This window comes from Oncorhynchus clarkii, chromosome 22 (assembly GCF_045791955.1).
Source record: "Oncorhynchus clarkii lewisi isolate Uvic-CL-2024 chromosome 22, UVic_Ocla_1.0, whole genome shotgun sequence".
Taxonomy (NCBI): domain Eukaryota; kingdom Metazoa; phylum Chordata; class Actinopteri; order Salmoniformes; family Salmonidae; genus Oncorhynchus; species Oncorhynchus clarkii.
Genome location: NC_092168.1, coordinates 36,473,034 through 36,486,359, shown reverse-complemented (window position 1 = coordinate 36,486,359; position 13,326 = coordinate 36,473,034). Strand labels below are relative to the sequence as shown.

The 13,326-nt window shown below is 43.2% G+C and overlaps 1 protein-coding gene across 1 annotated transcript in view; it reads left to right on the top strand.

The window, feature by feature from the left end:
- LOC139380833 (CLIP-associating protein 1-A-like) overlaps window positions 1-13,326 on the top strand; it is a 120,826-nt gene that overhangs the window by 65,798 nt on the left and 41,702 nt on the right. The window contains exons 8-13 of the mRNA XM_071123924.1: window positions 9,918-10,141; window positions 10,229-10,321; window positions 10,467-10,612; window positions 12,526-12,661; window positions 12,904-12,974; window positions 13,088-13,147. Coding sequence (XP_070980025.1) covers window positions 9,918-10,141; window positions 10,229-10,321; window positions 10,467-10,612; window positions 12,526-12,661; window positions 12,904-12,974; window positions 13,088-13,147 — 730 coding nt within the window. The remainder of the gene's footprint in view (window positions 1-9,917; window positions 10,142-10,228; window positions 10,322-10,466; window positions 10,613-12,525; window positions 12,662-12,903; window positions 12,975-13,087; window positions 13,148-13,326) is intronic.

Sequence of the window (13,326 nt, the reverse complement as noted above, 5' to 3'; positions counted from 1 at the left end):
CCTAGGAATGGTGGGTTAACTGCCTTGTTCAGGGGCAGAACGACAGATTTTTTACCTCGTCAGCTCGGCGATTCAATCTTGCAACCTTATGGTTAACTAGTCCAACACTCTGACCACATGCCTTACATTGCACTCCACGAGGAGCCTGCCTGTTACGCGAATGCAGTAAGAAGCCATAGTAAGTTGCTAGCTAGCATTAAACTTATCTTATAAAAAACCACCAATCATAATCACTAGTTATAACTACACATGGTTGATGATATTACTAGTTTATCTAGCGTCTCCTGCATTGCATATAATCGATGCGGCGAAAAAAGACTGTCGTTGCTCCAACGTGAACCTAACCATAAACATCCATGCCTTTCTTAAAATCTATACAGAAGTATATATTTTCAAACCTGCATATTTAGTTAATATTGCCTGCTAACATTCATTTATTTTAAGTAGAAACATTTTGTCACTTCTCTTGCAACAGAGTCAGGATATATGCAGCAGTTTGAGCTGCCTGGCTCGTTGCGAACTGTGTGAAGACTATTTCTTCCTAACAAAGACAGCCAACTTCGCCAAACGGGGTAATGATTTAACAAAAGCACATTTGCGACTGTACCTAACCATAAACATCAATGCCTTTCTTAAATTCAATACACAGAAGTATATATTTTTTAAACCTGCATATTTAGCTAAAATAATTCCAGGTTAGCAGAAAATATTAACCAGGTGAAATTGTGTCACTTCTCTTGCGTTCATTGCACGCAGAGTCAGGGTATATGCAACAGTTTGGGCCGCCTGGCTCGTTGCGAACTAATTTGCCAGAATTGTACGTAATTATGACCTAACATTGAAGGTTGTGCAATGTAACAATAATATTTAGACTTAGGGATGCCACCTGTTAGATAAAATACAGAACGGTTTCGTATTTCACTGAAATAATAAACCTCTTGTTTTTGAGATGATAGTTTCCGGATTCGACCATATTAATGACCTAAGGCTTGTATTTCTGTGTGTTATGTTATAATTAAGTCTATGATTTGATAGAGCAGTCTGATTGAGCGATGGTAGGCACCAGCAGGCTCGAAAGCATTCATTCAAACAGCACTTTCGTGCGTTTTGCCAGCAGCTCTTCGAAATGCTTCCTCCCCTTGCTCTGAATGGGTAACGCTGCTTCGAGGGTGGCTGTTGTTGATGTGTCCCTGGTTCGAGCCCAGGTAGGGGTGAGGAGAGGGACGGAAGCTATACTGTTACACTGGCAATACTAAAGTGCCTATAAGAACATCCAATAGTCAAAGGGATATGAAATACAAATCGTATAGCGAGAAATAGTCCTATAATTCTTATAATAACTACAATCTAAAACTTCTTCCCTGGGAATATTGAAGACTCATGTTAAAAGGAACCACCAGCTTTCATGTGTTCTCATGTTCTGAGCAAGGAACTTAAACGTTAGCTTTCTTACATGGCACATATTGCACTTTTACTTTCTTCTCCAACACTTTGTTTTTGCATTATTTAAACCAAATTGAACACGTTTCATTATTTATTTGAGGCTAAATTGATTTTATTGATGTATTATATTAAGTTAAAATAAGTGTTCATTCAGTATTGTTGTAATTGTCATTATTACAAATAAATAAATAAAAATGAATCGGTATCGACTTTTTTTGGTCCTCCAATAATCGGTATCGGCGCTGAAAAATCATAATCGGTCGACCTCTACTCCACACAGTCATTGACCAGTGTCCATGACTTTGAGCATTCAGCTCAAGAAATAGGTCATATAATGCATAGTCACATAGTAGCCTACATGTAGAACAGGACAGTCCAGCTTACAGTAATCATATCACTAGGCAGAGCAGGCTGAGGGCAGAGCAGGCTGAGGGCAGAGCAGGCTGAGGGCAGAGCAGGCTGAGGGCAGAGCAGGCTGAGGGCAGAGCAGGCTGGATGTGATGGAGTTAGATGATGATGTGGATTACTAACACGACCCCTCCTCTGCCACAGGCTACAGACACACAGCTAACGACCTAACTACTGCCCCCAGGGAGGACGGGGGTGTGTGTGTGTGTGCGTGTGTGTCCGTCCATCCGCCCGCTATGTTAATGGCTCCCTATGTGTGTATAAATCAGCTCAAGACATTTTTGTGTCAGTGTTTGATTAAGTGCTGCTGTAACTGCTGCAATCAATAAACTGAAGGTAAATAGTCTCCGTTTAGAGATGGTATTTGGGAGGGTTCTCTGAACATTATCATGGAGTTTGTCTCAGGCTATTCTTTCAGTGCTCTAAGACCATAGATATAGAACAGTTATATCTATCTTGTTCTAACTATGTCTGAAACTCTCCGTGTCATTTAACGATCAGGGAAAAACTGATTTGAAGTTGTTCGATTAATGAGATGGATGCTGTTGAATAAAGTTGACATTTCCTCCTAGTAAAGGATTGAGCCAACCCACATGCTGCAGTCTCTGTCTCTCTGGTACCCTGATGCTGCTAGCCTCAGTGCAAAGCAAATGGAACGTGTGCTGTCAGTAAGATAGATGCTGTTGGATGAGCCTTTTCACATGCATTTCACAGGCTGCAGTCCCGTCTCTGTTTCTTTGGTACAATAATGCTAACCTCAGTCATCACTGAGACTGTTGTCTCACAGTGTTAATGCTAACCTCAGTCATCACTGAGACTGTTGTCTCACAGTGTTAATGCTAACCTCAGTCATCACTGAGACTGTTGTCTCACAGTGTTAATGCTAACCTCAGTCATCACTGAGACTGTTGTCTCACAGTGTTAATGCTAACCTCAGTCATCACTGAGACTGTTGTCTCACAGTGTTAATGCTAACCTCAGTCATCACTGAGACTGTTGTCTCACAGTGTTAATGCTAACCTCAGTCATCACTGAGACTGTTGTCTCACAGTGATAATGCTAACCTCAGTCATCACTGAGACTGTTGTCTCACAGTGTTAATGCTAACCTCAGTCATCACTGAGACTGTTGTCTCACAGTGTTAATGCTAACCTCAGTCATCACTGAGACTGTTGTCTCACAGTGATAATGCTAACCTCAGTCATCACTGAGACTGTTGTCTCACAGTGTTAATGCTAACCTCAGTCATCACTGAGACTGTTGTCTCACAGTGTTAATGCTAACCTCAGTCATCACTGAGACTGTTGTCTCACAGTGTTAATGCTAACCTCAGTCATCACTGAGACTGTTGTCTCACAGTGTTAATGCTAACCTCAGTCATCACTGAGACTGTTGTCTCACAGTGATAATGCTAACCTCAGTCATCACTGAGACTGTTGTCTCACAGTGTTAATGCTAACCTCAGTCATCACTGAGACTGTTGTCTCACAGTGTTAATGCTAACCTCAGTCATCACTGAGACTGTTGTCTCACAGTGTTAATGCTAACCTCAGTCATCACTGAGACTGTTGTCTCACAGTGTTAATGCTAACCTCAGTCATCACTGAGACTGTTGTCTCACAGTGATAATGCTAACCTCAGTCATCACTGAGACTGTTGTCTCACAGTGTTAATGCTAACCTCAGTCATCACTGAGACTGTTGTCTCACAGTGTTAATGCTAACCTCAGTCATCACTGAGACTGTTGTCTCACAGTGTTAATGCTAACCTCAGTCATCACTGAGACTGTTGTCTCACAGTGTTAATGCTAACCTCAGTCATCACTGAGACTGTTGTCTCACAGTGTTAATGCTAACCTCAGTCATCACTGACTGTTGTCTCACAGTGTTAATGCTAACCTCAGTCATCACTGAGACTGTTGTCTCACAGTGTTAATGCTAACCTCAGTCATCACTGAGACTGTTGTCTCACAGTGTTAATGCTAACCTCAGTCATCACTGAGACTGTTGTCTCACAGTGTTAATGCTAACCTCAGTCATCACTGAGACTGTTGTCTCACAGTGTTAATGCTAACCTCAGTCATCACTGAGACTGTTGTCTCACAGTGTTAATGCTAACCTCAGTCATCACTGAGACTGTTGTCTCACAGTGTTAATGCTAACCTCAGTCATCACTGAGACTGTTGTCTCACAGTGTTAATGCTAACCTCAGTCATCACTGAGACTGTTGTCTCACAGTGTTAATGCTAACCTCAGTCATCACTGAGACTGTTGTCTCACAGTGTTAATGCTAACCTCAGTCATCACTGAGACTGTTGTCTCACAGTGTTAATGCTAACCTCAGTCATCACTGAGACTGTTGTCTCACAGTGTTAATGCTAACCTCAGTCATCACTGAGACTGTTGTCTCACAGTGATAATGCTAACCTCAGTCATCACTGAGACTGTTGTCTCACAGTGTTAATGCTAACCTCAGTCATCACTGAGACTGTTGTCTCACAGTGTTAATGCTAACCTCAGTCATCACTGAGACTGTTGTCTCACAGTGTTAATGCTAACCTCAGTCATCACTGAGACTGTTGTCTCACAGTGTTAATGCTAACCTCAGTCATCACTGTATTGACTGTTGTCTCACAGTGTTAATGCTAACCTCAGTCATCACTGAGACTGTTGTCTCACAGTGTTAATGCTAACCTCAGTCATCACTGAGACTGTTGTCTCACAGTGTTAATGCTAACCTCAGTCATCACTGAGACTGTTGTCTCACAGTGTTAATGCTAACCTCAGTCATCACTGAGACTGTTGTCTCACAGTGTTAATGCTAACCTCAGTCATCACTGAGACTGTTGTCTCACAGTGTTAATGCTAACCTCAGTCATCACTGAGACTGTTGTCTCACAGTGTTAATGCTAACCTCAGTCATCACTGAGACTGTTGTCTCACAGTGTTAATGCTAACCTCAGTCATCACTGAGACTGTTGTCTCACAGTGTTAATGCTAACCTCAGTCATCACTGAGACTGTTGTCTCACAGTGTTAATGCTAACCTCAGTCATCACTGAGACTGTTGTCTCACAGTGTTAATGCTAACCTCAGTCATCACTGAGACTGTTGTCTCACAGTGTTAATGCTAACCTCAGTCATCACTGAGACTGTTGTCTCACAGTGTTAATGCTAACCTCAGTCATCACTGAGACTGTTGTCTCACAGTGTTAATGCTAACCTCAGTCATCACTGAGACTGTTGTCTCACAGTGATAATGCTAACCTCAGTCATCACTGAGACTGTTGTCTCACAGTGTTAATGCTAACCTCAGTCATCACTGACAGTGTTAATGCTAACCTCAGTCATCACTGAGACTGTTGTCTCACAGTGTTAATGCTAACCTCAGTCATCACTGAGACTGTTGTCTCACAGTGTAATGCTAACCTCAGTCATCACTGTACTGTTGTCTCACAGTGTTAATGCTAACCTCAGTCATCACTGAGACTGTTGTCTCACAGTGTTAATGCTAACCTCAGTCATCACTGACAGTGTTAATGACTGTTGTCTCACAGTGTTAATGCTAACCTCAGTCATCACTGAGACTGTTGTCTCACAGTGTTAATGCTAACCTCAGTCATCACTGAGACTGTTGTCTCACAGTGTTAATGCTAACCTCAGTCATCACTGAGACTGTTGTCTCACAGTGTTAATGCTAACCTCAGTCATCACTGAGACTGTTGTCTCACAGTGTTAATGCTAACCTCAGTCATCACTGAGACTGTTGTCTCACAGTGTTAATGCTAACCTCAGTCATCACTGAGACTGTTGTCTCACAGTGTTAATGCTAACCTCAGTCATCACTGAGACTGTTGTCTCACAGTGTTAATGCTAACCTCAGTCATCACTGAGACTGTTGTCTCACAGTGTTAATGCTAACCTCAGTCATCACTGAGACTGTTGTCTCACAGTGTTAATGCTAACCTCAGTCATCACTGAGACTGTTGTCTCACAGTGTTAATGCTAACCTCAGTCATCACTGAGACTGTTGTCTCACAGTGTTAATGCTAACCTCAGTCATCACTGAGACTGTTGTCTCACAGTGTTAATGCTAACCTCAGTCATCACTGAGACTGTTGTCTCACAGTGTTAATGCTAACCTCAGTCATCACTGAGACTGTTGTCTCACAGTGTTAATGCTAACCTCAGTCATCACTGAGACTGTTGTCTCACAGTGTTAATGCTAACCTCAGTCATCACTGAGACTGTTGTCTCACAGTGATAATGCTAACCTCAGTCATCACTGAGACTGTTGTCTCACAGTGATAATGCTAACCTCAGTCATCACTGTATTGACTGTTGTCTCACAGTGATAATGCTAACCTCAGTCATCACTGAGACTGTTGTCTCACAGTGTTAATGCTAACCTCAGTCATCACTGAGACTGTTGTCTCACAGTGTTAATGCTAACCTCAGTCATCACTGAGACTGTTGTCTCACAGTGTTAATGCTAACCTCAGTCATCACTGAGACTGTTGTCTCACAGTGATAATGCTAACCTCAGTCATCACTGAGACTGTTGTCTCACAGTGTTAATGCTAACCTCAGTCATCACTGAGACTGTTGTCTCACAGTGTTAATGCTAACCTCAGTCATCACTGAGACTGTTGTCTCACAGTGATAATGCTAACCTCAGTCATCACTGTATTGACTGTTGTCTCACAGTGTTAATGCTAACCTCAGTCATCACTGTATTGACTGTTGTCTCACAGTGTTAATGCTAACCTCAGTCATCACTGAGACTGTTGTCTCACAGTGTTAATGCTAACCTCAGTCATCACTGAGACTGTTGTCTCACAGTGTTAATGCTAACCTCAGTCATCACTGAGACTGTTGTCTCACAGTGTTAATGCTAACCTCAGTCATCACTGAGACTGTTGTCTCACAGTGTTAATGCTAACCTCAGTCATCACTGAGACTGTTGTCTCACAGTGTTAATGCTAACCTCAGTCATCACTGAGACTGTTGTCTCACAGTGTTAATGCTAACCTCAGTCATCACTGAGACTGTTGTCTCACAGTGTTAATGCTAACCTCAGTCATCACTGAGACTGTTGTCTCACAGTGTTAATGCTAACCTCAGTCATCACTGAGACTGTTGTCTCACAGTGTTAATGCTAACCTCAGTCATCACTGAGACTGTTGTCTCACAGTGTTAATGCTAACCTCAGTCATCACTGAGACTGTTGTCTCACAGTGTTAATGCTAACCTCAGTCATCACTGAGACTGTTGTCTCACAGTGTTAATGCTAACCTCAGTCATCACTGAGACTGTTGTCTCACAGTGTTAATGCTAACCTCAGTCATCACTGAGACTGTTGTCTCACAGTGATAATGCTAACCTCAGTCATCACTGAGACTGTTGTCTCACAGTGATAATGCTAACCTCAGTCATCACTGAGACTGTTGTCTCACAGTGTTAATGCTAACCTCAGTCATCACTGAGACTATTCTCACAGTGATAATGCTAACCTCAGTCATCACTGAGACTGTTGTCTCACAGTGATAATGCTAACCTCAGTCATCACTGAGACTGTTGTCTCACAGTGATAATGCTAACCTCAGTCATCACTGAGACTGTTGTCTCACAGTGATAATGCTAACCTCAGTCATCACTGAGACTGTTGTCTCACAGTGTTAATGCTAACCTCAGTCATCACTGTATTGACTGTTGTCTCACAGTGTTAATGCTAACCTCAGTCATCACTGAGACTGTTGTCTCACAGTGATAATGCTAACCTCAGTCATCACTGAGACTATTGTCTCACAGTGTTAATGCTAACCTCAGTCATCACTGAGACTGTTGTCTCACAGTGATAATGCTAACCTCAGTCATCACTGAGACTGTTGTCTCACAGTGATAATGCTAACCTCAGTCATCACTGAGACTGTTGTCTCACAGTGTTAATGCTAACCTCAGTCATCACTGTATTGACTATTGTCTCACAGTGATAATGCTAACCTCAGTCATCACTGAGACTATTCTCACAGTGATAATGCTAACCTCAGTCATCACTGAGACTGTTGTCTCACAGTGATAATGCTAACCTCAGTCATCACTGAGACTGTTGTCTCACAGTGTTAATGCTAACCTCAGTCATCACTGAGACTATTCTCACAGTGATAATGCTAACCTCAGTCATCACTGAGACTGTTGTCTCACAGTGATAATGCTAGCCCCCACACGCCACACCTAAATAACTAACACTACACTAGAGAGCTAAGGGGCCATAACTTTACTCTCGATCAGTGTAATAAAGCACTGCTGTGTGAGTATGCATACGAACATGAGAGGGATGTTTTCTAAAACGAGTATGTGCTTTATGTTTTCTTGTATATAAACTAAGGGTAGATGGATGCTAGAGCAGGGAGACTCCAGGCAAACTATGTATAATATCAGCAGCTTGCATGAGGCAAAGCATAATTGATTTTATGCTTTTGTTATGTTGGAACAAAGGCTTTCTTAACTCTGGGTGGGTGAGCTAGTGACGGTTTTCACTGAGATAGTTTGACAGCATGCTAGACAGGCTCCAGGGGAAAATGAAGCCAACACAATGTTGAGGTATGCTAGTGTTATGGTGTGACGTGCCGTAAAAATAGGAATTCATTTACATACGTATTCATACATATGAATATGCGTAATGCAGTGTAAGTAACAGTAGTGGGACTATAAACTGTGTTTTTTTATCCTGGGCCAATGACCACCAGGCTAGGTTCCTTTTGTTTTTTCCTCCAGCAACACCCTGAATAAACAATGATTGATCAGAGGTGACATCACAGGTGCTGGCCCCTCCCCTCCCTCTGTGGTGAACAACCAATGTCCCTAAGGACATGTCACACCAGGCTGGCAATGCAGGAACTGCCAGCATCCTCCTGCTACACACACACACACACACACACACCACTGTGTTTGACAGCTAACCCTTTGACAGAAGGGTTTAAGGGGGAAGCTGGTCTAGCACTGTCATCACAGAGCTGCACAAGCACCCTCACAAAGGCACGCGTCACACAGACACACACACACACACTGCTGATGCAGAAGCGTGGTGAGGAAATACTTTAGAGCGCGTGCTATAGATCATGATGCTGAGGAAGCTGGTGTGTAAGAAGATCTGTGCCTGTAAGAACCAGATGCTATTTATAATATATTCTCTTTACGTGGTGTGTCTCTCTCTCTCTATTCCTCTCACACTACCTACCGACATCTCTCCCGATGTTTTCTTTTCCTCCTCTCTTTTCCCCAATTGATCTGCCTTTCTCAAATTCTTCTCTCTCTCGCTCTCTCTCTCTCTTAGTAGATATATACTGGTTTGATGGTAATTACAGGTTAGCAGTCTGGTGGAGGAATGGAGTGTTGTGAGGAGGATGAGTGGGGGAAGACAGCTGTGAACGGGGCGTTTCTCTCCGTGTGCCTGCCTGTTGCTTTGTTTATGGAGATATCGGTCTGGTTGTCTGAATGGTGACTTGTTTTGCTGTCTTTCATAATTACCACTAACGTTACACTGGTGTTTGGGACACAACCTTTGAACAGGCTCTGATTCGCTATTTTTATTGTATGAATCCCTCCTAAGAAAAACATTTTTTTATGGTGTGCAGTTTGTCTTCCTGCTGAGGAGTACATTACTGTTCTCTCACGTAGCTTTCTGGGAAATAATGTTGGCTCCAGGCATCTCTCCAGGATCATATTTTCTCTTCGTTCATAATCCCTCGTGTAAACCGGAAAACTGTAGAGGTGACAGAACGGATTGTATTCATGTAACAGTGACAATCCAGATGAAATGTGCTAGCTACACCCAGCATGGCAGATGGGTGGGTTACAACACCCACACACTCACCCCCAAACAACAGGGTCGAGCTCAGTAGGCAGGAAACAGAAGTGAAACTGGAACGTACTAGGCTAGGTGTCCAATATAAAATGCTTGTTTTTGTTTCCCTAAGGTGTGTCCTAATGAACATGGTGGTTACCAATGCAGAAATTATATAACTTAAAACTGGACTAACGCCACTTCTCTCCCCCCTCCTGGCAGATAAGAACTTTGATGATGAGGACTCTGTGGATGGGGGCCGGTCCTGCTCCTCCGCATCGTCCTCCAAGGCGCCCCCCAGCGGGAGGAGGACTGTAGCTGCAGCTTCTGTCCGCAGGCCCAGCTCTGCCACCGGACCCGGCAAGATCTCTGCTAAAGATGCTGCTGCAGGAGCAGTAGATGAGGAGGACTTCATCAAGGCTTTTGAAGAGGTTCCTACTATCCAGGTAACCTGCACAGATAGGGGTTCTGTGTGTGTGTTTACAGTATAAATTGCTATCAACCCCAGTCTGACTCCTGTCTCTCCTCTCCAGATCCACTCCAACAGAGAGATGGAGGACAACCTCTCCAAGGTCCGGGAGGTTCTGTCTGACGACAAAAACGACTGGGAGCACCGTGTCATCGCTGTAAGGACCACAACCACTAATGATCAATGTCTGCATGACCATCTCAGCACCTTGTACTGTATATTCTGGCTTTGTTGACAGTAGTAGCCTATAAACAGTCAGAAACTACTGTTGTAGCGTAAACGTTTGTGTTTCCTCTGTCTAGCTGAAGAAGGTGCGTTCTCTGCTCCTGGCTGGAGCGCTGGAGTATGAGAGTTTCCCTCAGCAGCTCCGTCTGCTGGAGGCCCCTCTGAAGCTGTCGGCTAAAGACCTGAGGTCCCAGGTGGTACGAGAGGCCTGCATCACACTGGGGTAAGGACCTGCAGACACGCAAACCAGCTTTCAACCTCTCTCTTCCACTTCTATGCCAAGTAGAGTTATCTACACTGTTGAGTTAATTATCTGTTCCAAAAGCTGCTATCTCAGAGTGATTGAGTAAGGCTGACCAGAGGCCGTGGTTAGATATGTAGCAGCTCTGTGAAATGCCACAGTAAAGTGGTAACATTAAAGGGAGGGAAGCTCCTCGTCCCACCTGGCCCAGTTTGTAAATCAACCTGATCTTTAAATGTGTATCTTGACTAGAGATCGATCGATTAATCGGAATGGCCGATTAATTAGGGCCGATTTCAAGTTTTCATAACAATCGGAAATACCTTTTATTTAACTAGGCAAGTCAGTTAAGAACACATACTTATTTTCAATGACTGCCTAGGAACTGTGGGCTAACTGCCTTGTTCAGGGGCAGAACGACAGGTTTTCACCTTTTTAGCTCAGGGGTTCCAATCTTGCAACCGCACAGTCCAACGCTCTAACCATTGCACTCCACGAGTAGCCTGCCTGTTACGCGAATGCAGTAGAAGCCAAGATAAATTGCTAGCTAGCATTAAACTTATCTTATAAAAACTATCAATCATAATCACTAGTTATAACTACTAATCCAGTTTAGCAGGCAATATTAACCAGGTGAAATTGTGTCACTTCTCTTGCGTTCATTGCACGCAGAGTCAGGGTATATGCAACAGTTTGGGCTGCCTGGCTCATTGCGAACTAATTTGCCAGAATCTTACGTAATTATGACATACATTGAAGGTTGTGCAATGTAACAAGAATATTTAGACTTAGGAATGCCACCCGTTAGATAAAATACTGAACGGTTCCGTATTTCACTGAAAGAATAAACATTTTGTTTTCGAAATGATAGTTTCCGGATTCGATCATATTAATGACCAAAGGCTTGTATTTCTGCGTGTTATTATGTTATAATTAAGTCTGATTTGATAGAGCAGTCTGACTGAGCAGCAGCAGGCCTGTAATCATTCATTCAAACAGCACTTTTGTGCGTTTTGCCAGAAGCTCTTCGCAAGCACAGCGCTGTTTATGACTTCAAGCCTATCAGCCTAATGGCTGGTGTAACCAATGTGAAATGGCTAGCTAGTTAGCTGGGTGTGTGCTAATACTGTTTCAAACGTCACTCGCTTTTAGATTTGGAGTAGTTATTCCCCTTACGCTGCAAGGGCCGCGGCTTTTGTGGAGCGATGGGTAACGATGCTTCGAGGGTGGCTGATGTCGATGTGTTCCTGGTTCGAGCCCAGGTAGGGGCGAGGAGGGGGACGGAAGCTATACTGTTACACTGGCAATACTATAGTGCATATAAGAACATCCAATAGTCAAAGGTATATGAAATACAAATGGTATAGAGAGAAATAGTCCTATAAATACTATATTAACTACAACCTAAAACCTCTTACCTGGGAATATTGAAGACTCATGTTAAAAGGAACCACCAGCTTTCATATGTTCTCATGTTCTGAGCAAGGAACTTAAACGTTAGCTTTTTAACATGGCACACATTTTTACATGGCGGGGGGGTGCTGAGAAGTATTTCTGTCTGTAATAAAGCCCTTTTGTAGAGAAAAACAAATTATGATTGGCTGGGCCTGGCTCCCAAGTGGGTAGGCCTATGCACTCCCAGGTCCACCCATGGCTGCGCCCTTGCCCAGTCATGTGAAATCCATAGATTAGGGCCTAATTAATTCATTTCAATTGTCTGATTTCCTCATATGAACTGTAACTCAGTAAAATCTTTGAAATTGTTGCATGTTGCGTTTATATTCTTGTTCAGTATAAGTTCCAGTACGTTAAATCAAATATTTCTGAGGAGATTTAACATCTTTGATTGATATTGATTTGCTGTATGTGTTCAATCTCTCCCCTCCCCTCTTCAGATACCTGTCCACGCTAATGGGCAACAAGTTTGACCACTGTGCCGAGACCCTGATGCCCACACTGCTCAACCTGGTGCCCAACAGTGCCAAGGTGATGGCCACGTCTGGCATGGCAGCCATACGTCTCATCCTCAGGGTGAGTACTGCACACAAACTGTATATGCAGACATTCATATACTGTGCGTCAGGGGTTGAATCACATTGGATGAATGGGATTCATGCATTAGCTACTGTGTCAAACAGAAAATTAATCATTTCCTGATGTATTTATTACTCAGTATGACTGATATCTGGTTGTGAAATGTGTTGTTAAGACACTGGGAGGTGGAAAATAACCTGTATCTGAAGACCTCTGGGACCTCCTCCTCTTTCTTCCAGCATACACACTACTCACGTCTCATCCCAATCATCACTAGTAACTGCACGTCCAAATCAGTGGCCGTCAGACGGTAAAGACTCAAAGATCCTCTGTGAAATCATTTGGTGTGAACATCTTCTATCTTTCCCTGAGGTTTCCCTTATACATGTGTTAACTCTCATCACGTCTCCTCTCTCTCTCCAGGCGCAGTTATGAGTTCCTAGAGCTGTTATTACTGGAGTGGCAGACACACACACTGGAGAGGTAAACACACACCCTTTCAGGATAAACTCTGCATGCTAATGCTGTATTTATCCAGGACATAAACACTAACAACTGATGATCTCTGGTCTTTGCTGGTTAAATTGATGATTCTGGAGGCCTGGAGTGAGCCATCACCATCAGACTCTCCACGAAGCATCCCCCATGGTTGCCACGACAAC